At 35.7% G+C, this 26,923-nt stretch overlaps 1 protein-coding gene across 4 annotated transcripts in view; it reads right to left on the reverse strand.

Moving 5' to 3' along the window:
- Window positions 1-26,923, reverse strand: part of TBC1D23 (TBC1 domain family member 23) — a 36,011-nt gene that overhangs the window by 824 nt on the left and 8,264 nt on the right. The window contains exons 3-20 of one of the 4 annotated variants that reach the window (XM_040583196.1): window positions 26,710-26,815; window positions 23,833-24,037; window positions 20,689-20,812; window positions 18,896-19,020; window positions 18,743-18,786; window positions 17,706-17,809; window positions 16,834-16,956; window positions 15,737-15,829; window positions 13,798-13,968; window positions 13,536-13,578; window positions 12,738-12,847; window positions 11,926-12,068; window positions 10,515-10,559; window positions 7,382-7,470; window positions 4,423-4,558; window positions 3,067-3,261; window positions 1,729-1,863; window positions 119-376 (exon numbers count right to left, since the gene is read on the reverse strand). In XM_040583196.1, the coding sequence (XP_040439130.1) occupies window positions 1,782-1,863; window positions 3,067-3,261; window positions 4,423-4,558; window positions 7,382-7,470; window positions 10,515-10,559; window positions 11,926-12,068; window positions 12,738-12,847; window positions 13,536-13,578; window positions 13,798-13,968; window positions 15,737-15,829; window positions 16,834-16,956; window positions 17,706-17,809; window positions 18,743-18,786; window positions 18,896-19,020; window positions 20,689-20,812; window positions 23,833-24,037; window positions 26,710-26,815 (1,938 nt within the window). In that variant the 3' untranslated portion in view covers window positions 119-376; window positions 1,729-1,781. Of the gene's footprint in view, window positions 1-118; window positions 1,864-3,066; window positions 3,262-4,422; window positions 4,559-7,381; window positions 7,471-10,514; window positions 10,560-11,925; window positions 12,069-12,737; window positions 12,848-13,535; window positions 13,579-13,797; window positions 13,969-15,736; window positions 15,830-16,833; window positions 16,957-17,705; window positions 17,810-18,742; window positions 18,787-18,895; window positions 19,021-20,688; window positions 20,813-23,832; window positions 24,038-26,709; window positions 26,816-26,923 lie in introns of those variants that run through there. The other 3 variants (XM_040583195.1, XM_040583197.1, XM_040583199.1) reach the window with 3 other exon arrangements.

A 26,923-nucleotide genomic window follows, 5' to 3' on the forward strand; every position in this document is an offset into this window, starting at 1 on the left:
GCTTCTTTCACTCCAAAAATCAAATTCACTTCCATTTATAAAATATCTTTATGAAAAACTATTAATAGAATCAGAGAATTCACACAGTATGCAACTACATGCTTTCTAATAGAACAAGTTATGTTCAAATTGTACTGGTTTATTTACAGCTGTAGTTTATAAACAGTAACACAAACATCTTTACATGAAAAAAATCTCATTGCTGAAGTAGGCACAGAGTCAGAGACTCTTCAGGATATTTTCAGAAGGGAGTAGGAAGGGGAAAATGTAATACAACAGCTGCTGGGCAAAACTATAAATACATGACCATTGGCCCAGGTGCAATTTCATGCAAATATCTTCAACAGTTCAAGTTCTACTGGTGTTTACTCAGATACTAAGAAGAAAAAAAAAAAAAAAAGACAAAGAAAAAAAAAGGAATTAGTTCCAGAATTAAGGTGCCCTAGCTTGACTCCTAGTAAAATAACTTAGAATAACTGTTTTTTATAAAGGTCAGTTTAATGTATTTTAGCTCCTGATGATGTACCAATTCACAGGTTTCTATTCAAATACTCAGAAGCCTTCAACACAGCAAAGCTAATCCCCATTATCTTTATTTCACAGTTTTTGGCAATTTCCACATCAGTCTACAAAGATGCTATGCCTCAGCCATAAGGACATTCCTGTACTGAGCTTTTTTAACAAGAGAACGATTCTTGGAACAAGTGGCAGCTGCTGATAAACAATCCAGATAGATAAACAATCCCTCAAATGTTAATTTAAAAGATGTTAATTAAAAGAATATAAAGAAATGCTTGAATTAGTGAAGGTAAAAGGTAATGAATACATTTATCACACGTACATAGGACTTGAATCTCTTCACTTTGTGTGCATTAATTGTCTTGCTGAACACATCTTTGATCAGCACATACTTCGGTGCTGAACTGAATAATTAGACCTTTAAAAACCTTATCTTAGACGTTTTGTTTCTGAGGAGCAAGGTAACTAGCTTTCAACTGTCCTATTCTGTCATGAAGCTTTAACTTCAATTTCAATGCACACACTCAACTTCACAAGAGAAACAGCCTCAACCTATGAAATGCATAATTTAAAAAAAATCACATCCCTCAAGCTTATTGTGCACAGTTCATTTTGGTATTTAAAAATACCCTTACCACCAATTCCAATTATTTAACCTAGGAGTGGATAAGACTTAAAAAAGCTAATTTTACAAATTGCTTGTATTACTCCATTTATCTGCAGCCCAAGCTGGACTTAACTCTTTTTAATGAGAAGGAACCAGTATTTCTAAGATTTTTACCTGCTCTGCTTATAAACCTAAACTTTTAATCAGGCCTTGATGCTACCCCAGTAGGCCAAGTCAAATTTATAGACTGTAGGCAATGGAGACATTTTATTTTCAAGGACAGTAATTTAAAAACTGTCTGGTTTCAACTGCTTTTCTGTATCTGGCAGTGCTTTATTCCTTTAACATGCTTAATGCAAACCCAGCTGCATCTTCACTTGCAAAGATGCAGATCACTCGCGTTAAGATTGCACTAAAAATGAAACCAACTGGCCTTTATAATAAACATTTCTTCAAAACAAAAACAAAATTAAAAATTCTTTCCAGAAATTGGTAATAATTTACCCTATCTTAAGCCTGCTACTCAGGCACTCCCATCAGCAGACAGAAAAATTCTTTAAAGTTAGTATTCAATTGGAAACAGTCAGCTTGTGTCCACATACAGTATCTTGGTTGCTTCTTCTTTATAAACTGTTGTCTAAAAAGTCTTTAGTTATTAACTCTCCAAGGCATCCAATACTTTCATGATCTGTTGTTTTATAGCTTTGGTAGCATCACCTGCATTTGGAATCAAATACCTGAAGAAAAAAAAAAAGTGTTTAGAAAAAGCCATCATTAGTTCACTAAAATTTTTTAGCATTAATTCTGTAGTTCTTGTTTTGATTTTTCCTCTGGCACACACTAGGAGGAAGGAGGAGAGGAATACAAAAAAATGAAAAACTATTGAGAAAATAAAATTTAATTCCTGGTTATACTATGAAACTCTTCCTGTCTGTGAATTTAGAACTGTTAAGGAGGACTTCACAGGCTATCTTGGAAAGGAAAAGTTCTTCATTAATTAACAATGGTATGGATCAGGCAATTCAAGATCTCTGCAGCCTGCACTATCCAACTAAGCCATGGCAGTCTTTGTGGGTTTTGTTTTTTGTTTTGTTTTAATTCCTATAGACAGCTCTAGATCATTTATTTGCAATCCTTTCTCTTCTGGATTTGCTCCAGTCAACAAGGTGGTGGTGAAGTAACTCAACAAGCGGCAAAGGTCTCTGCAACATTTTCTTTGTCTGACCTACTACCAAACTAGTTTCATGCAAAGCAGCCAACAGGCATAGAACAACTTCCCCAGTTACCTAGAAAAATCATCTCCCATTTCTTGTGAAAACAGAGCACCCACTGCACACTGTTCTCTCCAAGGATGAGGACAGCAAAATGTCCAACTGATGGCAGCAACTTTGTCAAAACAGTGTCAAGAAACAACAGGCTAAGCTAGTGGAAGAAAGCTCAACAGATCCATCTCTCTTGACTTCCCCCCAAAGTCTTAACCACCCAAATGCTGAGCATGACAGTAACTAACTTTCAAGAATCAGGTTTCAGGGGTTCAGAGTTTTGAGGTTAGGCTTCTGGACTCCTTGCAGAATGCACAGGAAGAGTCAGAAGGTTAGAAATTGGAAGAGATAGGAAGGCTAGAAGAAAGGCCACTCTCAAATCCCGCTCTTCACAAATCTGTACTTTAGGCTACAGATAGTAGTCCGCTTCATTTTCATTTAAGACCCTACAAAAAGAAAACGCTTGCAAACATCCCATGCCCAACAACTGTTGATGCAGATCACGGAGTTCCTCTCTGATGGCAGATCTTTCTTCTAGTTCACATCTGAATTATATATTCCTAAACAAAAAATACTACTTTTTAATTCAATTCTGGGAATTGCAGCATGCCCCTGATTTCCTGCTGACAGCGTTCTGTGTATCATTACTACTTATATCTATGCTACTAGATGGCTTACCTTTCAACTGCCAAAATTTCTATGCCTGAAGTATTGCTATTTCCATATTTAAAGGTGATCAGTTCCGGGTGTTTCTTCTTGGATGTGATCTTGACTACAGAGTTCAGTGCCTGTCGAGACTGTATGTAAGCCAGTCCCTTTCGTGACGGAATCTCTCTCAAACAGTACATATGAGTTGCTGTTACTAGGAGATGACTTGAGGGAAAAATACAAATTAGGTTTGCTAGTGAACTAAATATCAGCTATTTAGAAAGCTGAATTCTACAAATAAGCTATATAGAGAGCAGTAGATAAAACTTCCCAAATCTAAGAAACAGTTTTAATACTTGTCAAATCTGTAATTTAGAAGGGTCTACAAAATACTTCAGATTTTCGAGTACTGTATCATAGCCATTTTTGAAAACAAGCATGGCATCCTCAACAGCATACAAAACAGAGTGAGCAGTTAACACCATCACCTTATGACAACAGCTGTGAGTGCTATCAACAAAGATCACAACCACCAGTAGTGCTGGGCCACGCACAGAGCAAGGAAAATGCCTCCAGCTTCAATTTCACCCTTCAATCATGCCCCCAACCCCATCCCTCCACCTACAGAGCGGGAGCGCTATATGTGGAGCCTCAGACCCACGTTAAAAGGACATGCTGGTACTCCACGACTGTCAGTCACTGTACGAGCTCTAACGTGGAGATGCTGACCTGCCAGCTCAGTTTGAGTCCCACTTTTGCTTTCTTCATGGGAGGAATGCATGCTCAGCTAGTGGTGGGGACACACTAGCTGGAATCATACTATGATAGATTAGTAATCACACACCATATAAAATAAATCTAATGGCAAAATAAACTTAATAAAAGACAAGAACAGACCATGATGCAAAAAGAAAGCCCATCATCATTTTCTGTTTTCCAGATTCAACAGGACTCGTACTTTTTGGGGAAGCCAAAATATAGCAAGTATCATGTTCTGCTCTTCAGGATTAATAAGGTCACTGTATCTTGGGGGCAAGATTGGTGTGTAGTACAAGGCACAGAGACAAGCAGAGAAGAAAAAGTGAGGCCACAAGTACTCAGGTCTACCTGGTCTTGAAAAATAAACCTATGTACACCGAGAAAATTTTTCTTCCTATCTTGTTTTCAAAGCAAAACTTCATGCTAGGTTTTTGTAGGTAATTACTATTCTATAATATTGCAAATAAAAGAATGCAAATATAGTGGTAACATTTTGTTCTAGGATGTTTCACACTTTCATTTCCTAGTTTAATACAAAGAATAACTTAATTGCCCAATATTATTTTATTTTTTTAAAATGTGTATCAAGACAGACATTTTCATTAAATTTAACACTAATTCCTGTACCTGGGAAACATATGCCCATTTTCCTTCACTTCATTACAGGGGAAGTTATATTTCACATCAGGTTTATTTATCCATGTTTGGATGTTGACAACCTCTTTTCGATCATCATCTGACATTGAGGAGCTATCAATTTCATCTATTTTGAAGGGAGGAGATAAAAAATAAAAAAAAGCACAACACATCAGACAACTTTTCAACTTACTTAAAACTATGGTTCAAACCAAAGTCAACCTAACCGTAAACAATTGTTCAGAGGGAAGAACAAAAAATGCAGATCTGATACTGCTCTTTTAATTCTCTTTCAGCAGACAACTATTTTCAGCTCAGGGTATTTCTTAGGCTAGTCTAATTTGTCCATCATTAAGTATGATAGATCTTTTACATGGACTTGTTCAGACTTTCCTTGAAGTCGTGCAAATGTTTTGCATCTACAGCACCAACATCTGTTGGCAAGCAGTACCAAAAAGATGTCAACTACATTTCAGTAAAGTCTCCTCTTGTGGCTTCTAGTTTCTTGTACAAGAAATAAACATCTGTTGATCCCTTTCCAGGCCAGGCATTATTTTTGTGGGCCACTTTTCCTCCCTTAAATTGCCTATTTCATATAACAAAAGTTCTAATATTCAGTTATGCCTGTTGTGAAAGCCATTTCACATCTTTCCTCACCTTCTTATTCCTCTCTGAACTTTCTCCTGTTCAAACATATTTTCTGAGGTACAGGATCAAGACACACAGTATTCAATGTCTGGGTGAACCACAGGTTTATACAGCGGCATCATGACCTCTGTTTTATTCTCTGTTGCTTTCCTTATAATTCCTAGTGTTTGATTTGCTTTTCTGACTGCCAATGAGCACTCACTCACTTATAAACCTGTGGCTCCTGGGCACAGCCAAATCAGTGTACCATTTTGTATCTGAAACTAGATATTTTTTTTTTGTCCCCCATGTCTCTCACCTCACACTAATTCATACTGAATTTCATGTGCTATTTTATCACCCAGTCACTCAAAGTGGCAAAACACTCATTCAATTCTTCAGTTTGTCCTTACTACCTCAAATAATCTTGGATCATTAGCAAGAATTGTCTTTGTGTTCACCTCCTTTTCCAAGGACTTTTAAGAACATATTCAAAACCAAAATTTTCAGCACAGACCTCTGTGAAACACCCAAAACTCCTGCGTTATCACTTAGTTGCAAAATATTTTTTACGTCTAAATATGGTGATTATGTTTACATAGTAATTTGGTGCTACATTAGACGAGTTTAAGCAATCTAGTTGTCTGCAGTGAACTATATATATTAAATCCACAAAAATTACTCCCAGAAAGGAGTAAATCCTGAAAGATACCTGTTTAAAGCATCTTTTTCAAAGCCAGTTTTCTACACTTTGTTCAACTATTTATTTCAAAACAATTCAGAATTATAGCCATACTTTTGAAAAGGCTTTCACTGAAAAAAAAGGCACGATGAAAGGAGTGGAACAAAATTCATCCTCATTTCACAGAATGGCTGAGGATGGAAGGGACCTCTGGAGGTCATCTGGTCCAACCCTCCTACTCAAGCAGAGCCATCTAGAGCAGACTGCAATTATTATAGCTGATTGCAGTTTTTTAATATAAAAAAACTCACTAAAATTTCACAAAGACTACCATACAGAAACAGGTCGATTTTTTGCATTCTTCTGTACTGAACTAGGTATTTTACCTCCTGTGTGCTGGTTTTGCTTATTCAAATCATTGCAGTAATTCTGGTTACTTACAAAGTCTAATAGTGCTTTTAAAAGCAAATGTAAATAGAAATTACAGAACAACCATTACTGGAAAAAAGTTCCAGACAATTTGTCTTTGAGGACCTGGTTTTCTGAAACCACATAGACTTTGCCAAGCACTATTATGGATGTTCAAAGAACTGTGCAAAATTAATTAAGTGGCATTTTGAGGAGTATCTTATTAGTATTAAAGCTTCTGCCCAATAGTTTCATTTTGCTCCTTCCCAATTCTTATAGCACACAAGCAACGTTTGTTGTCAATCTTGTTTACACAACTCAAGATCCATGAATCTCCCTTATTAATCTTCTTAAATTATTTCTTTTGCAGGTCAAAATTCTTGTTCTAGTTATTTGTTTCTCACATGGAAGCAGAGTATGCCCTTTGGTCACAGAATGGTTGCTTGTGAGCTGATGATGGTTGGGAGTAAGCTAGCACTACTGTAACAAAACCAGGACAGCAGTAGTTCCACACCATTCTAATGTTAGCACTGGTCTGGAAAAAAACAATCTAAACAACAAAAAAGCCAAACCAAAATAGCCCCACACCTTTGTGAAAAATGCAGTGTTCCAGTTTTGGCTGTAACTTCTTCAACTAGATTAAAAATTAAAGTTGCACATTTTTCATACAGCATTATGTGTACTTATCCAGAGATGATTCAATTATTAACAGATTCAATGCTAAAGAGCAAAGTCCAAAACACTGGAGACTGTGCACACATCAACCACCTTAGTGTAGCTCCAGCTATATTTTCAGAAAATCAGATTGTTATACTAAGTGCCAACACTAGAGATTTAACCTGAGATCTGTCAGCCAAACTAGGTCCATTACATTTTGCTTACTGTTGTAACAGAGGTTACAATTGCAGGTTTACATGTACAAGACCAGCACAGAAAAAACGATTTTTACTACAAACAACAAGTGAACATGAACGATCCACTAAACCCATCTATTCCCACTTACTCCTGTTGGCCGTTTCATGCCTACCACGATCTTTTTTTATTTAGTCTGCCACTACGTATTTGAAGAGGGTGTTTCCTGGTTGGTCTAGGCACCACAATAACAAACACAATCAATGATAATAGAAAAATGTCACATTGTAATACAGATGTAAAATACACTCTTATGATTTAGCCAAACTTAATAATTTTATCTAAATAAGCTAATGTAGGTAAGAGGAAGATCTACTGTACCAGTATCATACTCTTCTTCATCTCCGATGCTGAATACTGGTTTCACACCACGGTAGGGTTTTCCTACTCTGTCACTGCTGCTGACATGTCTGTTGGCAATGAAAAGGACAGGAGAGGACATGGGATGGGAGAAGAAAAGTAACTTTCAAACTGATGGTACAACTCCTACAATAACATATTAGCAAAATGCGAACATAACTGCACAACTGAGAAGGACAAGAGAATTTCATGAAGCTGCCTGTAAGGAAGCTGTGACTGACCCATCAAGCAATTTGGTTAGTGAAAGCATGTAATTCAGTTACTTGGCAAGGCTGACTGTTGTAACAAGTAAACTGAAAAGAAATACCTTTTTGTTTTAAAAAGGACTTCTGGTCACCTCCTCAAGTGACAAAATACATTAGAGACCTGAAAACTGACAACATGCTATGAAGTTTCTAGCATGAAACTGAAAAATTTCTGGACAATCAGGGCAGCTTTACAAGGATGCCAAACCAGGATGGAGGAAAAAACGAAGACTACTAACCAATATGTCTGGAAGGTAGTTTTTCTGGTTAATTCCTCAAAAGATAAAGTACCTTAAGCACTTCCAGGTGGGGCTAATAAACCACCCACTGCAGCGTGAACTCTGACTTCCTGCCTGTCACTTACTTTCTCCAGCATAAGCCAGACCCTGAAAACTTTGGTCAAGCTACTCCCACTGCTAAAGTCCCAGCATCACTGGGATTTCTGCATAGATACTGACTTAAAAAAATTAATAATATCACATTTAAGTCTGTTTCTACAGATTATACTAAATGACACAAAGACACACAACTGAGTCTTGATGTCTGACACTAACAGTGGCAAATCCTGAGGTATTTTAAAGCTCCAGCTCAGAGTGCTGTGATTACATGGTCACAGTTGTCATGTTAACTGTTCTGGCCCTTAACTGCTGAGAATACCTGAAAAATGAGAAAACCTAAAAGGTTCAGAGAGCCACAAAACACACAAATGCTGAAAAAAAAAAAAAAAAACCAGCTCATTTAGCTTTTAGAACTGGCAACATGTAGTAGTTAAAAAACAAACAAACCAAAACACGCCTGTCCCTTTCCCCCATTTCAATTTCTATAACCTCCATCCCCATAACAGGTATTTGTATTTCCTATAAACTATAAGCCCTGATTCCTGTTTTAAGTATATTCATATATCCAGTTTACATGCTACTGTAGAAGCAAGCTGGAGCGGCAACTTCTTTAGTAATATACGAATGAATGCTTGTACTTATGCATACCTGAAAGCACATTTGAAAGTTAAAAGAGAAACCTACATTTTCTATGGCTAAAATTTACTAATGTAGACAAAACAAGGAAGTGTTTAATAGGAAAAAAACAGAAATGCATTCTACAATGAAACTAAACATACAAAAACATGCTCATTAGTGTTTAAGACAATAAGCATCAATGACACTGACAATTCAAGAGGGCAGTGCTTCTATATGGAGGCTTTTGCAAATATGCTTTAGTAATACATAACCAATTGAGCAAGAAGCAGCGCATTTAAATAGTGTCAAATTAAATTATACAGAGAGCATTTAAGAGAAGATCCCATTAGTGTTTATAGATGGAAGTTAGTCAAGACAAAAGAAAGTAAAAAGCTGCTTTATAAAAACCTAGTAACATCTTAATCTAGAAATGGATCTCCTTTAACCTATTTGCACAGAAGGTCATCATTACATTGTCACAAATCTAATGCAATTCTCTTTAGAGGCAAACCTGCAACTGAAATGTATTTGTGATGAACACAGAAGTGGACCTAACTAAATGGATGGGAAAAGAATGCCATTCCAGGTTTTTAAGAGCTGCCATTTTAAAAGAATAGTTTTAGTGATCCACAGTGTGACCAAATTTATTATTGCATCTTCCCAATGAAAGAAGATGAGCAACAGGAGTGAAAACAGCAAGTAAAATAATGGACATAAAAATCTCAGTGTATCAAAACTTCCTGGTGACAAATTCAAGTATCTTTCAGTTATCAAACACAGTCACCACATGTTTTAAGTTGGAATTTTAACACTTTTTAACCATATTCTAAAAACTGATAAAATGTGGGGAGAAATCCCCATGATCTTTAGGATTTCTAAATTAACAAATCATTATGTGCTATTGAGATATTCCCACTTTTTTTTTTTTTTAAGAATACTGGTTAACATTACTGTTGGTTTTGCTCACACAACACCCTTCTGTAATGCTTATGGGTAAATCTTATCTCAAATTATGTGCAAACTACTTGAAAGAAGAACTTGTCAACCTAAACAGCATTTTATATCTTCATTAATTCTTCCAGAGCCAATCTTCATGCTTTTCAGTCTGAGGGTCAAAAGTTGTAACACACAAGTTCCTAAAGTATAACCAAAGTAAGCTGTCCTTCATTTGTCACAAGTAATTTAATATAACCTCAATTCACAATTTTTATTTCTGAAATAAGGCAATAAATCCAAGACAAATGTGAAGGGTCTCCACATTTCTGTGAAACTCAATAGTTATGGGAACAAGATGAGGGGGAGTTGCAAAGCATATTTACTTACTAACTCAGCATTTTTCTTTTCCCAGTAATGAGCACCTCTGTTTCTATCAGCATGTTCTATCACCATGTGATAAGAAGCATAAAAAAATCCAGATTGCCAGACAGAATTTCCATATAGGTTCCCTCTCATATCTAAGCTTTGATGATGCTTTATAAACAGTTTATAACAAGCCCTTTTCAGAGGTGTAGTCTCTCTTGTTAAAACCTTAAACCATAATTTGTTCAGTAATTGCTCCTAGAGTCTTTCACTAGTACAAGTCACTAATAAAATGTATATAGGAAATGACAAGTTAAAAAAAAAAGAATACATAAAAAAGCAATAGTAAGGGAGGGATCAGAAATGATGAAGCAGAAATTAAGAGAAGAAAGCACTGCCAATACATTCCTTTTCTTCCTCAAGTCCCCTGACCACTACTTGTAAAAACCAATAGCTATAATACTCCAAAGAAACCTAAATTCATACAAAAATGAGAGCAATTTTGTCAGTGTAACCAATGCTTACAAATATCATGATGCCATGCTAAATACAACAAAAGTGGTTTTAGTCAGACTGCTTAATTATCAAGCTTACCGCTCCAGGCTTGCTCTGTCTGGCCAGGGAATAGTGAAAGGTATTCTACAGTACATTGGGGCAGAGGACAGAACAAAAGAATTAAAAATAAAAGTTTAAAGGAAAAATCTAGATAAATAAATGAAATGCTGTATATTGGCAATGTGTCTTCAAGGAGGATGCTTATAAATAAAAGCTATGACAGCTAGCCACGAGGTAGAGAAGTATTTGTAAAAATTCTACTGGAAGATTAATTTTTCATGCTATGTATGGCTTACATATAAGCCTTAATACAACAAAAGATACTACTAGGTGCTCTTAAAGAGTATGTTGCCTCTAATTGTGAAATAATGACAACTTAAAAAATAATTTTAACTTATTTAAGTTATTTAACACAAAAAGAAGCAACAATCTGTACCTTTTGATTACCTACAAACTACTAAAGACTACTTTTTTGGCATGTATTTTAAATCCTGCTATGAAACAAACACCAGCTCTGTTAAGATTATTGAATACCAATATTTTAGCAACATACAGCTCCAAAGGTTACATAGTTTAAAGAATTCTAAACCAGGCTATTCAATGAAAGCTTTGACAGATGAAGGCTGTTATTCTTTTGGAACAGGCTGCCCAGGGAAGTGGTTGAGTCACCATCCCTGGAGGTATTTAAAAGACATGTAGACATGCCACTTAGGGACACGGTTTAGTGGTGGGCTTGGCCGTCCTGGCTTAACAGTTAAGACTTGATGATCTTAAAAGTCTTTTCAAAACTAAATGATTCTATAATTCTATGATCTACTTCAGCATTTGGAATAATGACTTCCAACTTTGAAAGTGTCTTAACACGTTTGCACATTCTTGTTGCAAGCTCTACTTGAAGATGAACAAGAAAAATGAACAAGAGTGGATTCTGGGTTTGAAAAACAGCATTACATCAGGACTTGGGGAAAAAAAAATATAAACCCAAGATCTTCAGAACAGTTAACCTCAACTTCACAAGATGGGGTAGTTAAAAAACCAAAACAGAACAAAACCAACCAAACAAAAAACCTCATCCAGAATCCTCTGTCATTCACCCATTCCATTAGAGTCAGGATGGTGGGGAACTCAAAATTGTACTAATTCTTGACTTTTAGACCGAATAGAGAACCGACACATTATAAGAAGTCAAACTAACCATGCAGTAACAAATTCTACATAAATATTCAAGGTAAAAGGCTGCTCACACTGGCTTTGCAATACTAAGGCAACACAGCAGGCTTACTGTGTCATGATGAAATTGTGAGGAGCGCAGGGGTAGGAAATCTAAAAGCTGAAACTGGAAGATAACATCCTTTTCCTAACTAGCACAGTCTTCACATTTACAAAATAGCCACATGAAATGGGAAGTCATTCCTCACTGCTAATTCCCAGTGAGGTATAATTGACGTACCTGTCCACTGGAGTAGATGTATTTTCAATAAAACTAATAACTTTTTCTTTTACATTCACAGATTTTGTCTTCAAAGCAACCGTCATTTTATTCACCAGAGACTTTACTCCTTTTCCATCACTTGAACCATTAGGAGAATCACCCTGTAAAAGTAACTCCTCTCAGGATTAATCATATAAAAATAATGTTGTTTCATCTCTAGTTTGTTAAGAAAGGAAACAGACTACAAAACAGTAATCTACTTTTTGGTACTCAGTAGAAGATTAATTACAGCATTAAGTACTCTTTTAGAGTTCTATCAAATTACAGCAACAATATGTGTCTGAGGTAAAGATGACCCAATAAAGAAAGCTTAACAAACCTTACTACTGAGCATGATGCTATGAAAATACAGAGGGGAAGGAATTCTGTTAAAGATAAATTGTATCCAAATTAAAAGTCTAATTCAATGTACAAGATATCATCTGTAGAAAAGATACAATTTTGAGCTTTCCCATGAAACTATATAACAGTTTCATAGTAACTTATTCCCAAAGTGAAGAAGAGCCAGGAAAAGAATTGTCCATTATATATATTCTGCTGGAGAACGACTACAGCAAGTTCTCTACAAGCTCTTCCTTTCAAGAGGATAAAAACGTTTAGGTTGCCTCTGATTGGACAGTAAACATAGCTTGAAATTAAACACACAACTGAAAACAATCATGAGCTGCAGTAATGCATTTTACAGAACAGAATGAGGAATATGAAGAAAAAAATTCAGTACACCTGGGGCTCCCATCCCACTATACAACTTCAGCTTAAAATTCACTTACATCAACAGAAGAGTTTATGTTACTTCTTGAGCCCGAGGTACTAGCAATCCAGTGGCCATATCCATTTTCTGGTCCTTCCACATTGATATCTGCTAAATGCTGCTGGAGGGCTGTTAAAAGGCCATTTAAAAACATTGGAATTAGTCTGTTGATGAAAATACCGTATATCCAAGGCTAATCAGTAACAATTCTTATTCCGAATGGTTTAATAAGACAGATAAATTCAGATACCGCTAAAATCATCCCAGGCTTTTCTTTCAGTGGTACAAAGGCATTATTAGGATAATCTTTATTTTAGTATTTTCAGTTAAAATACAGCAGCAACTAAAAATAAATCAATGCTTTGATTCTAAAGCTAGCTGTTATGACACTACACGTTGACTAGAAATGCCTCTAGGCTCATACTGTTGTACAGCCTCATTGATTCCAGCAACATAATCTGCAGAATTATGAACTGATGACCTAAGAAAACACAACAACAATTAACAGTAATTATGAAGTAGCATGTTCATATGGATCTGCAATTTACAGAGGCTAAACATCAAGAATGATACATTAGAAGAAAGAGGGAATTTCCCCACTTCCTGTATTAATTTTTCACCATTCAGAAATGTGGGTAAGCCATGACAGTTAACCACAAACATGCAAGTGCAGTGTTGACTTACACAAAACAAAAACCTAGCAAATGAGACCTATTTGTTGTTCATTTAGCTAATTTCTAGCCAAACCTAATAAAAATATCAACGCCATTAAAATATCAAGTTTTCTCAAGCCAAAGATCATTATTAACAAGCTTACCCATAAATCCTCCTTTGGCAATGCTTACATACTCCTTATTTTTCTGCAACAGAAAATACATTTTTGGTTGAAGCAACAATTTGTGGAATGAGTTTTGCAAGCATTGTAGTGAAACATGGGTTAATTTCATAACAACTGTAAACATGAGTAATGTAAAAGAACAGCTATGATTTTAAGGGAAAATATTTTACCATTTGGTATCAGTGATATGCGCAGATACGCTTTATTTCAGATATTAAAAACCACAACAATTTAGCTGTACCTGTAAGAAGTGTGCTAGCACCATGTTCATATACATATCTTCCTCTTCCCTGCCACTTCCCATGAAGCAGAGATGTTCCCCACCAGCTATGGAGCCAGACTCAATTGACTGTTTTTGTGCTTCTAATAGGGATTTTACAGACTGTGCAAATTCTGATGGGTTTTGAAGCATCTGTGGAATGAACAAACAAAAACACCTATTTGACACCAACATACTGTAACACAACTTGTGAAAAGATACAAACTTTGAAAATGGTTATAATTTGTTAAGCGCAAACAAAGCAATATCAGCACTGTGCAAGACACACCAAAAAAATGACAACCTGACCCAGACCTCATGTTACATAAGAGAACACTGAGAACGGTCCTTTTCTCCCTCACTCCATCCTGCTCTCCCCAGGAAAGAAATGCAGCTAACGTATGTTAGTTTATTTCTGCAGACACCAAATAATGGTGGAAAAAAGTGTCTTTGCAACATTCACGTTGCATTGTTGGCAATATGGCAGAGGGACTGATTTCCACATTTATGCATGCCTGAGCACAACAAATTCAAACTTTACAGCTCTGAAGTCCTTTTAAATACCTAGAATTTTTAGGTGCCAGTAAGGTCCTCCTATTTGATGATTTATAATGGTTATTTCTATTTTGTTGAATATGGTGTTCAATTAAGGCTAGCAGGACATACCTGACATACCACAGGGAAAGTTTTTTCCTAAATAACTTTTGATCTAGGTTAAAACCCAGAACATTATATTACAGAATCATAGAATCATTTAGGTTGGAAAAGACTTTTAGATTGAGTCCAACCATAAACCTAACGCTGCCAACTCTCCACCACTAAGCCACGTCCTTAAGTGCTTCATCTACAAATCTTTTGAATACCTCCAGGGATGGTGACTCAACCACTTCCCTGGGCAGCCCGTTCCAGTGCTTGATAAGTGAATAAATTTTTCCTAATATCCAATGTAAACCTCCCTTGGTGCAACTTGAGGCCATTTCCTCTTGTCCTATTGCTTGTGACTGGGAAGAGCGACTGACACCTACCTCTGTTCAGGTAGTCATAAAGAGTGGTAAGGTCTCCCCTTGGCCTCCTTTTCTCTCCTATATAATTATACTTGTGCAAATACTACCAAATGAATGAATACATCATTTTAATTAGAGAGGTAAAGATAATAAATGCAGGACTGAGCTTCTTAACTAAGAAAGGTAAAAAAAAAAAGCTTTTAATGGTGTATATACATAGAAATCATTCCATACAGCATCCAGAGACTCTGGAAATGAAATAGTAGAGGGTTAATCTAGAAGTGAAGAATACACTGTAATCCAACTAAAGCCTAAGTGATTTGGGGGAAAAGTAAGATTGGCTATTCAGTTAGCAATTCATAATCAAATGGAAACTGCAGCAAAATCTTTAATAAAGTAATTAGGCTGTTGTACATCTCAGTCCCAAAATTAACGCACTTCCCCTCTCATATTGTAGTGCAAAAATTTTAAAGAAGTTATCAAATCCTTTTAATGACATAAGCTCCTTAGAAGCAGACTGCAGTAAGACTGGCTAGGGAATAAAAGAAAAATAACACTACTTGTTAAATTAATGACACCTTTCACTAGAAATGATAATACTACAAAGAGATTTCTTTCTCCAAGCCATGTCTAGTCTTTAGCCTGTATGAGTTTCCAGTTCTAACCAAAGAACAGGAAATCTGGAATGCCAAAATCTAATATCATTAAGGACTAAACTTCTCAGTAAAATGATGGTTCTACCAACCTCCTTCAGAAAAGCTAACTTTTGAAACTTCATCACATAGCTAGACACTGCAGTCCACAGACTGGAGTCTAAACTAAGGATAATTTATTTTTCAAGACAGACATTTCTGTCTCCTCCTATTTAACTTAGCATTAAAAAAAAAAAACAGTAAAGAAACAAAAAGCATACAAACCAAATCTGAGTCTAAATGAAATGCTGTTGATAAATGCCCAGCATTGTATTGCTCTGCAGGACGACAATCCACTACAAAGAATCTTACACCTTCCTGAAAGAGAAAGGTTTTGCCTGTTAGACAATTTTGAAATTGTGTAATTGTTGGTGGAAAAGTACATAATTCAATTATATTTTTATACTAATTCAAATACTATAGGAACCCCTCAAGGGAGCTAACAGCTATTGGAAAAAATCTTATTTCATTTGATTAACCCAACTTTTACAGTTAACAGACCACCAACAATATTCTAATAGTGACTTCCCATTAACATATCAGCTTGCGCATCAGAAAGGATCACCCAAGTGCAATACACACAATGTAATTGTTTCACCTCTACTGAGAGCACATATGGTGGGTATGAGGGCACGCATCAACAAGACATCAGAAAGGACAACTCTGAAGTCCCAACCCAACAGTCAATTACTACTCAGCACAGCACATATGGATAACAGGACCTAAACAGATGCTTAACTTTACCTGCAGTAGGGAAAAAAAGTATGCATAATGAACCTGGGGCCTGGAAACTGCTACGAAAAGCCAATAGATTACAGTTTTTCTTATTGACTATCTACACTGTTATCCATATATTTGTCTTAAATGCTCTAAGTGAAGTCCAGGCACGTAAGTATGCCTGCAATTAACCACCGAAATAGCTTTAACCAATTTTTTTTGGTTGTTTAAACCTTTCATTGACATAAGGAGATATTTCATAATGGAATTCTTCTTAAAGGTGCCAAGTAGCAAGTTTTAAATTTTCCTTTACAATAGCTACATTTGGAAAGGAATTCAAATTAGTGAGCTATTCCTTTAAGCTCCCACTCCTCAGATTCAAATCAGCTGTATTAAGCTCCCCTGGGCTGTAGATCTAGTTGTTATGCACAAATGCATTGCATCAGCAGATGATTTATAAGGGATACAACTTCAAAACAAGAATACTTTTTCCTGAGATAGAAAATATTCATCTGCATTGTTAGCACTTAAATATATGTGATACACAAAGCAAAGCAATTCTTTTCTGTAAAATTGAGGGTGGGGAGAGTAATTCAGATACCAACTCCTTGTTGCTGATTTGCTTGAAGAATCTCAGACACAGAAACTGCTAGACAGAGAGCCTGGCTCAAGTCTGTATCATCGTCTTTGAGTCCCAGCAAGCTACTGCCAAAAAGACTGTGGTTGTCCTAATAAGGCAAGGAAAAGAAAAGTTAACTGAAGCCATTGTCTTTAGATGTGAAGGCTTTAAGTAAAACTATATCCATGTCACAACATTAAGCCTGATACACGCACATCTTGTCCACATAGTCAAAATTTTGATCAATGGAAATTCTTTCTGCAAATCATGGCAAGGCCTGAACTTCCATTAGAAACATGCTTGTTTACCACTCTGAGCATGCCAACATTTTGTTTTGGCTTTTTTTTCTTCCCAAAAAGTCTCACATGCCTCTCACATACCCGTCTACACACAAAGTACACACAAGCCAAAGGCAATAACCATCAATCACACTTATTTCATGGATTCACTGAAGTCAGTTATCTTGAGTAAGGAAGAACTGCAAGAACAGTGGAGGTGATGACAGCTTTATCTCTAGAAAGTGACTTTTTCCTGTTTGCTGTCACAAGTACAGCTAGGACTGCTGTGCAGTCTACTACAAAGCAATTGTGTCAGTATAGCATTTTTGCTTCATCAGTTTTTACAAGAACCTGGTTTGCAAAACAAGGTCATCAGTCATGAAATAACAATATTGAAGGGAAGCTTCTCTCTAATATGTTTCAGTTAATCTTCTTATCTTCCAAAGATCCTAACAGTAAATACCACCAGAGTAACAACATGAAAAGTGTTTTAAAACACATCACAATGAAATATTCAGTTACTGTCACAAGGAGCTTAAACAGTACCAAAAGTGAGAGAATATCAAGATTACTTTATTACCTTCCTGAAGGAAGCTGGAGTCTTGCTACAGTAATATTGTGCCAAAGAGAAGAGATCTTCTATATCCTCTAAATCAAGATTGGCTGGCGAAGCTTCTAAGAATTCTGAAATATACAGAAAACATGAGTGCACCATTATTTCAGACACAGAAAAGAAGGACCATACATCTTTTCACACAATAAAATATCTTATTTTTAATAAGGCACAACACAACTGAGTTTATTAAACAAACATGAATGTTGATTCACTCACCAGGTGGAAAAAGAAGATACAGGAAATATTCCTCATCCACAGGAAACCTATGCTATCTGCTAGAGTTCAAACTTCCCATGCTGATTCTTTTTTACCACGCTTTTACCTCTGCATACTTTTAGCTTTCAGTTGTAGTACTAAATCAGCTGCCTTTTCTAAAGAGGGCTGACCAAGAGAATCCTCTAAAACAGAGTATTTAATCTGTAGTTCTGTTATGTCCAGGATGGTACAAGGGTACAGTTCTGCAGTATATAGCAAAGACAAAATTCCAAGGACCCACCCTCATTTTTAACTACTAGAAGATTATTAATTATATTGTATTACGCCATGTAAAAAAATAGAGGCAGGTGAAATAGGCTCACAAGAAATTTAGTGTAATTTCTTTAAAAACAGAAGAGGGTAAGACAAGAACAATGAACTGGGGTCAAATCAAGTGCATACAAAGATAATAATCTGGAAAAATGCAACAAATGCAGAAGATTTGAGGAATGATTTGAAAGCTGCTGCTCTGGGTTTAGAAACATGGCGATTTGACTCCAAACTGAAATATAAACCCAAGTGTGGGCATGCTAAAAGGGAACACAAGAAAAGAATGTTAAGGACAGAGGAAACGTGATGCAACAGAAGAGCAGTGAGAAAGTAGTTAGTAAATGAGGGAATTTATTAATGAAAAAAATCACAGGGAAATAAAGAATTCAGTTATTTAGTAATGAAAAATAATAATCAATAGGGATTACACTATATGGCAAATATTTCACTAGCAGCTATGTATGAGAAGTACTTACTTATCATTTCTTCTTTATCCGATTCTTGCGCTAAGATAACGTCTCTGAAAACAGTAAAGTTACAGGCATAGATAAAGTTACTAAACCCAAAACAAAACAACAGTGAATTAAAACTGTCAGCAAGGAACATCTCCAAGAATTAACTATACTTACTTTGCATTGACGAGGATGATTAACATTAAGAAATAAATGAAGAATGGATCTGCTTGTTGTAGATATCCATCCCATATTGCCTGAGTGACTTCAGCTGAACAGTAATAAGAGAAGAGGCTTCCAAGCTATAAATTTGGAAAATGGTGTGAGAAAGGAATAACCAGGAACAATCTCATCGGGGTAACATGTTTAGCAGAGATATCCAAAACAAAATCAACAAAATTATGTTAAAACATACATTTGCACCATGTATTGAAGGATGGTTCTACCCTCAAAAACAATTTTTATGGAAACAGAGCAGTAATGGTACGGATTATTTGTGAATAAATACAACTACTGTGAAAGCAAGCTCAGTTGTACATTGTCAGCCTTGCAAATTCAACCAGAGAGAACACAATTGGGCTGGAATACTGTTTAGCTCATAGCCACTCCTAAATACCGATTATACCAACAAGACAATAATAAGAGAATGTATTTACTCAACAAGCTTAGCAAACAGGACTTTGAAAGGATCCTGTAAACAACAATGTCTGTTTTCCACAGCTGAACAGAGCTAATTGAACATGGTTGCACATTAATTTGACTTAATGTTACATTATGGTGCTTTATGGCTAAGTAATTAAACATTTGCAAGCACAGAAAATTTTCATTACCATTTAACAAATTGTGCCTGTTCCCATGTTCTCATTTAAAAATATATCCTCTCTGATGTGCAAAGTTCAAAGTGGATAAAAGAAAAGCTAAGAACTTGTTTTCATACATGCCAGGTAATATTTGCAGTCACATCTAACTGAAATGCACACCAGCTGGATTCACTGGGGTCCTACTGACTCGCTGATGCAAACAAATTCTTTATGAACAGAGCTACGGCTTTTGAAAGCTCACTTATCTTTTTATAAACACTATCATGGAATATTTCAACACTTCCTAGTATACTTCTGTAACAAGAGGTAAGAAGAGCTATCCAACTCTGAACCAAACACAACTGAAGACAAAATGTCCCTGAATAACAAGGCAATGACATGTCTCTGAATGAAAGAGCCTAGAAGAGTTCATGGGTCAAAGTCTTCTTTATTAATTTACAGACTGCCTCTGCAACCACTGTATTGCATTGCATATACTAAGTAGCATTGAAACATGAGAATTTTGCTGGTTTATTTTGTAGTCTTGCTGCACAAACTCTATAAAAAAAACAGTGATAGAGGTAAGTGCCTTTATAACTACCCCCAACCTGAAGCAGTTTTGAAGTTAAGGTCAGGAGGAAGTGACCAGTTCTTGAGGAACTGTAAAATATATGCACCTGTATCTGAATGGCACAACACCACATGAGACAGTCCAATACATTAGCATGGAGGTTTTTAAAACTATTAGGAATTTGACTTTAAAAGACTCGTTAGGCTGATGCTTATCCGTATAGCATATATATATATCCTATGCTATATCCGTATAGCATATGGTTATATGCTATAACCATATAGCTGCCCACTACAAAAACTAACATCACAGCTTCTTATTTTTTGAGAACATCAGTTGTTGTAATTCTTACTTATTTCAACAGTTCCTAATATAAGTGGCTCAATTAATATCCAGTACAATAAAAATGTGATGTTAACAAGATCTCATACCTTCTGTTCAACTGAAGAGAAAAAGCCCACACTACATTAAAACATGCAATTTATTTCAATACATGCAGTTCTAATCTCTTGTACTACTCTTCCATAAACTGGCAACACATACTTAAATTTTAACAGAAATTTATTTTTCATGATGTTTCCCTACTTTCACTTTATTACCCAGTTGAGCGCATACGAGTCTGGAGTCATCTTCTTAGTATCAAGAAAGGAGCAGAGTTCAGGCTCATGGTACTGAAGAAGCAGTCTGAACAGATGAAATGGCCTTCCCTTCATAAAACAATCCCTAAAAAGTAGCAGTGAAAATCATAAATCCTCCCAGTACTATCCAGCTATCAGACTTACAGCAATTCTTTATTAGTTGTGATTATGCAATTTCCTATAGTTTTTTTAATTCACAGGGACTGACCACGAAGTCAACTTATCTCAAGAGTTAAAAAAGCCCCACAAAACAACAAAAAGCCCACAAACACTGAACGCCCCGCTATATTAATTAGGCAGGAGAAAGAACAAAATACTGCCAATACTTTGAGTATATAGTACAGAAGTATTTAAAAGAGATTTAAATATCTAAACAGGACTAGCATGGCATTAGTATTGTTAACTAAAACCTGAATTAATAACATATAAATCATTCCTTCAGCCAAAGTGAATTTAAAAGATGCTTAATTCATACATGAATAACTACAAAATGTCAATTCATCAAGCAGAAAATAAAGGAATATTTAAAATAAAGAAATAGTTGTTTAAAGACATCAGGAACAAGTCTCAAGTGCTTAAAAACTTAAGTAAACTTATGTGAAACTTGACACACAGATCTCCAAACACAAATATCAGCCTAACTTTCTTAAAAAAGGGTAAGTCTATGTGGGTGAAATGTAAACATTCAGAGCAAATTATACATGGGGATTCTTTTCTGAAATTATCGCAAGAACTCTGACTTCCCATTAAGTTACCAGGACAAAAAGTGTGAAAAGAAAAGTATTAATTAATTTAGCATAAGAATCTAGATTTGCAAATTACTCTGTTTCAATGGTTAATATGGTCAATTACTCCAGTCAGTCAAGTCATTCTTTACCACCTTTTAACATTAAGAATGGGTATATACCCAAAAATAACTTCAAAAAGAATCTTTCCACATTTCTACTGGCAATGGAACAACCTCGTTTAGATATTTTTCTTGACTGTTTTGCTCAATTTTTTACTTCTGGTACCTATACTAATAATCAATCCTTAACAAATACCCAGTTTAAATAAAAAACAAAAACAAAACCCCACCCAACCAAGCAAGAACAATGCCCTCCCCAAACCAATAACCCCCCCCCCCCAGTTATCAGGAATTGTGAATTCCTGAAGCCCCATGGAAGCAGCGGATGCAGCCACTGGAAGAACTAGTAAAAAAAAAAACAAAAGCAAAGCAAAAATAATTAAAAATGTAGCTAAACAAAAGTAAATTGCCCTGGAAACCAACCTACATTTTAGTTTAGGAGAGGGTGGTTTGTTGTTGTTGTTGTCAGTATGTTTTTTTTCCTGGGTAGGGTGTTTGGGTTTTGTTTGCTGTTGTTTTTGTAAAACAAAAAAAAGGAAGCTATTTTCCACCCTCCATTAGAGGTAACACTGATGTAATGTAAGCATCATCCTCAAGTAGGCCCTGCGATGAGACACACTTCCATTACCCACTTACCACGTTTTAATTAGTTTACTACCTTACAAGCTCTTACAAAAATCATCTACTCAACTGCATATCTGATTTCTTCTGCTTATGGCCCAAACAAAGAATACTGACAACCAAGGACTTCCATATCAGCTGTTTATTAGTTCACAAAACTTACCATTCTAGAGGAAGGGCAGGAGGAAAAGAAAGACAGGTATGCACAGGGCACTTTATACCAAAAGCCTTAAGAGTAACTGTTTTTCCAAGAGAAAAACAGCAAAACCTCCCTCATCTAAAATAGCTTATTATGTTGTGGGTTTCGCCCTCGTTCTTCCTTTGGCTTGCTAGAGATGCTCTTTAAAAAAAAAAAAAAAATTAAAAAATTGAAGAAATGTGGTCCAACAGATCATGCTGTACAATTTGCTCACCTGTTGACAATATTCTGTTACAATAAATTCCCAATAAATATTTAATGATAGTTACAAAATGTGAGAAAATGTGACTAAAAAGCATATGACTTAAAAAACAAAAATAGCAAAAAATTAAAAATGAAACTTTTATTAAATAGTAATGATGGTCCAGCACTCAAATATCAAATCAAGACCAAACTGATCTAAGCAACGATTTGCAAGTCTACTACAAATTGTCTTTCTGTGCCTTTGCAGGGGAGGGGGGTGGGGAAGAGAAAACCGTCTACATCTCACTGAACCACCACCTAGGTTCTTACAGAGAAACTCAAATACTAGACACTCTGAAAGGCTTCTGTGGCTGAAAGTACGCGAGTTACATGACCATAATGCCACTGTCCCCAAGCAGTTCACAGAGCCCAACAGTATTTTAAATCAGAAACAGACACAAGCTGAGTCAAGTGACAGGATGGATAAGTATTTCCTGCCACGACACCAAATGTGCGCTTTTCATATTATGGACACACATTCAGCAGCTGGACCGCAATCTCCTCACCAGGGAATCTGACTAAGATCTTTAATTACAGGCTATCGATACGTTATTTCACAAGGTCTTAATCAGAAGACCCTGTAGCCTCACTGGACTGTCATGGTGCTACTCCAATATAAATAAAAAATTGTTTTAGTAAGAGCACCTATAAAACAGCATGAAAAGCTCACCACTCCTCACCCTCTCCCAAACCCTAACAACTTAAAAAAATTATTTCAGTCCCAGCTCAGTAGAATAAACAGTGAAAATATCAATCACTTCTTTTAAAGAGATTTTGAGACTTAAAATGCTTCTATCCCTGTCACTTCAAAGTACTTTGGAAGCATTAATTAGGTACCAAAAATGCTAGGAAAGGGAAGAAAAAATGCTTTCATATAACGTATGTGAATTAGATAGCTCCTAAACAATTTTTCATATAGCATGAAATTCCAGTTGTTCTTTAAAAGGCATATCAAGTCTATGTCTAACTAGTGACATGCTAACTCTTTATTAGATCTTAAACCAACTCAACCATCTCCTGGACTTCAAACCAACACACAGTGAAAGATGATTCAATTTATTATCATACAAAGGAATCTGACAAGTTTCTGACAACAAACATTGCTACTCTACTTGAAACCAACATGCACATCATTTCAGAGAATACTTTTAATGCCGATAAAAATATCACACAGGCAAAAGAAAGAGGGTTTTACCTTGGAATGAATTTATTCATGATAGCATAAAAGCAGTTGTACAAATCACTGCGTGGCAAACGAAGGTGCACCAGAGGTTTGAGTAGATGTATCCAGCCAAGGCAAGAACTGTACTTAACATTGCGTGATTTACAATAAAAAGTAATAACAGACTCGATATCCAAAAGTAATACTGACTTCTCCTCTTCTGGCACTGACAACTGGTCTGAAACAGGCACAGCAATATAAACTGTATTAACAGCCTTTCAAAGAAACTGACTGAGATCATTTCATAGCACAATTGCACCTATAGGGACTGCTTGGGGGGAAAAAAAAAGCACAACAAAACCAGACAAACAGAAAACTAGCAGCTTGGACTAAATGCTTACAAAAAGGCAACAAAATACAGGTGATTTTATAACCTCAGTAGGATAAGGCATTTAAATATCATATAAATATTGCAACAACAGGATGAAAGAAATCTAAGTTTTCCAGGGTCTCTATGAAACAAAGCAGATTCTTTTAATGCACAGAATGCCCCTCTTCTATTCCTATTTGATGTGTTCAGCACATAACTTACGCTGAACACATCAAAAAATTCATCTGAATTTCAACACAGAACAACCTACAACGCATACCTCCCATTCCTCAAAAACCCACTGACATGCAAATTCATGAAAATCAGTAGTTTGATATCAGCTTGGCTTACAGACTTAAGTTTTATTATTAACATATAAACCATTTTTATATAAATAAAAATCTCTACTTTGAAGTAATTTTCCTAACAGTAGTTTAAATTTGAGGTTGTTAGGGTAACTATAAAGAGAGACACTACACTAACTATACAACTACACCTGGCTTTTAAATTTTATTTGGTATTGTTGCTAATCAGAAGATACATTAACCAAGAACATATAATCTTTTATATAGATGTAGTATATTGTTTCAGATTCTTACAAATGTAAGGCAATAAAAAGATTATATGTCCCCTATTGATACTGCTGCATCCGGATGATGCACCAAAAAACCCCGTACAAAACCAGTTCTGTAATTAAGGTGGTAAGCTAAACACCTCTTAAATACTGTCCTTACTGAGTTGGATACATACAGGAAGTCTAAGTTTTCATTAGTTCCAAAGCATCTTCCTGCACAAAGAAGTACTGGCATCCACCTCACCTGAGACGACCAATCTAAGACATACTATGTCAGTACCACACCCCAAATTATGCCTTCCTCCATGTGACGAAATAACAACTTACAGTTAAATATACCAGTATTTATTATAGATTGTAGTGAAACCAGACTTTTGTGTAAGTTCATAAAATTTTCAGTTTAATATTAAGTACACCATGAATTATGTATTTTCAAAATACATTTGGTTTAATCCAATCAGATCCAATTGGTTCTATTCCACACAAATTCATTTTAATCCATACCTAAATTCTGTCGATTTTACTATAGCTAAAGTGACTTACAGTAAGAGGAGTAATAACCATGTTATGTCCAGGACAGAGGGAAGAGATGACTACACACTACATTAATGCAGTGGCATTAAATTTCTAGTGAACATTTTCCCCCTTCAATTATAAGATCATGAGTCTCATTACTGTTAATAAATTTTTTATTACATAAGTCTCTAATACTTCCCCAAAGCCAGTCAATATTTGGCATTGCCTTTCCTCCATCTCTTGGGAAAATAAGAGTACATAAAATCCAAATGCCATCTGAAGATTTACTTCAAATTTGGAGACTACTTGCTTTGCTAAAGCATTGAAATGAAGAGATTTAATCCAACCCAAACCTGACATCTCTATATAGCCTTCATTCTGAACTAATATTACATGTATTGCTTTAATCAGTTTAATATTGTTTTCTGTTACAAAATATTTGCCAATAAAGACGACAGGAAAACTAACAGATATTGAAATGCTTCATTTCGTATGTTATGAAGGGATGTTTTGCTATCTTCCTGAAAAGACACTGTTATTAAATAACACAAGGGAAATTTCCTCCCAGCTTCCCCCTACAGTACAGAAATAGAAGGAAAATAAGCCCTACTAAATTCTAGAGCTAGAAAACGCAGAACTGCATTTTAAAAGTGGTAGGTTATATACCCATGCTGTAACTCCACTCTCTGCCTTAACTTTCAATTGTGCAAGAATAAATTAAAGCATGACAGGTAGCCTAACAGAAAATTCTCTTATCAATGCCATTAAGAATTACCCTAATTTATCGGTCAGCATTGACTCCATCATCTGATCACTGATACTAATGCTGCTGCATGGCGTTAGTGATTTAGCCATTTTTGTGATGAGCTGCCACCCAGATCCTGTGGCAGCTCCTTACAGACATATTGGAATATTATTTCCAATGTCCTGGCAGCTTCTTGCTTTCACAAACACAACCTTTCACTTTTGCTGAAAACTCTATTCAAAAAATATATTTCTTAAACATAGTCCTTTAACGTCTAAAATGTTTAACATATTTCTTCCCTTAAAGTTTGATATGCATTTTGGTACTATATCAGCTTTCCAGATTAAGAACCAGTCAGACAAAAACCTGAAGGACACTACAGAAAGAGCATCTTGTTTAAAAGATGGAACTTGAAAAAAAATGTAATTTTTTTCCAACTCCTGAAACTTTATGACCATGCAAACTATCATTTACAAGCTAAAACTTTAAAATTCCGTGATGTCACCCATCCCAGAGTTAGAGTGCAGATAAAATACTGTTTTCTTATGATTTCTTAGTGATTTTCTCTGCTCTCTCATCTTCCTCCTCAGAGCTTCCTCCAAAATGTAATAATAATTTAAATTATTTAATTCAAATAACAAAGCCCTAAGACAACTGAGAATACAGTAGTTTCCACATAGGTGATCTACATGCAACTGAACTTACCAATTAGCTCTTGGCAATCCTTATGAATTATACCCTGTTCAGGTAGGTCTAAAGAGCCATCCCAGGATGCTAGGCTGTCCCCCTTTCCTACAACATTAAGTGCAATCTGAAAACAAAAACAGAAAACCCTCTAAACATTTTGGTGTCCTTTTGTAGTTACCCAATTACTGAACTCAGTAATTTAACTCAATAAAGAAGAATATTCTAAAACTAA

This window comes from Falco naumanni, chromosome 2 (genome assembly GCF_017639655.2).
Source record: "Falco naumanni isolate bFalNau1 chromosome 2, bFalNau1.pat, whole genome shotgun sequence".
Taxonomy (NCBI): Eukaryota; Metazoa; Chordata; class Aves; order Falconiformes; family Falconidae; genus Falco; species Falco naumanni.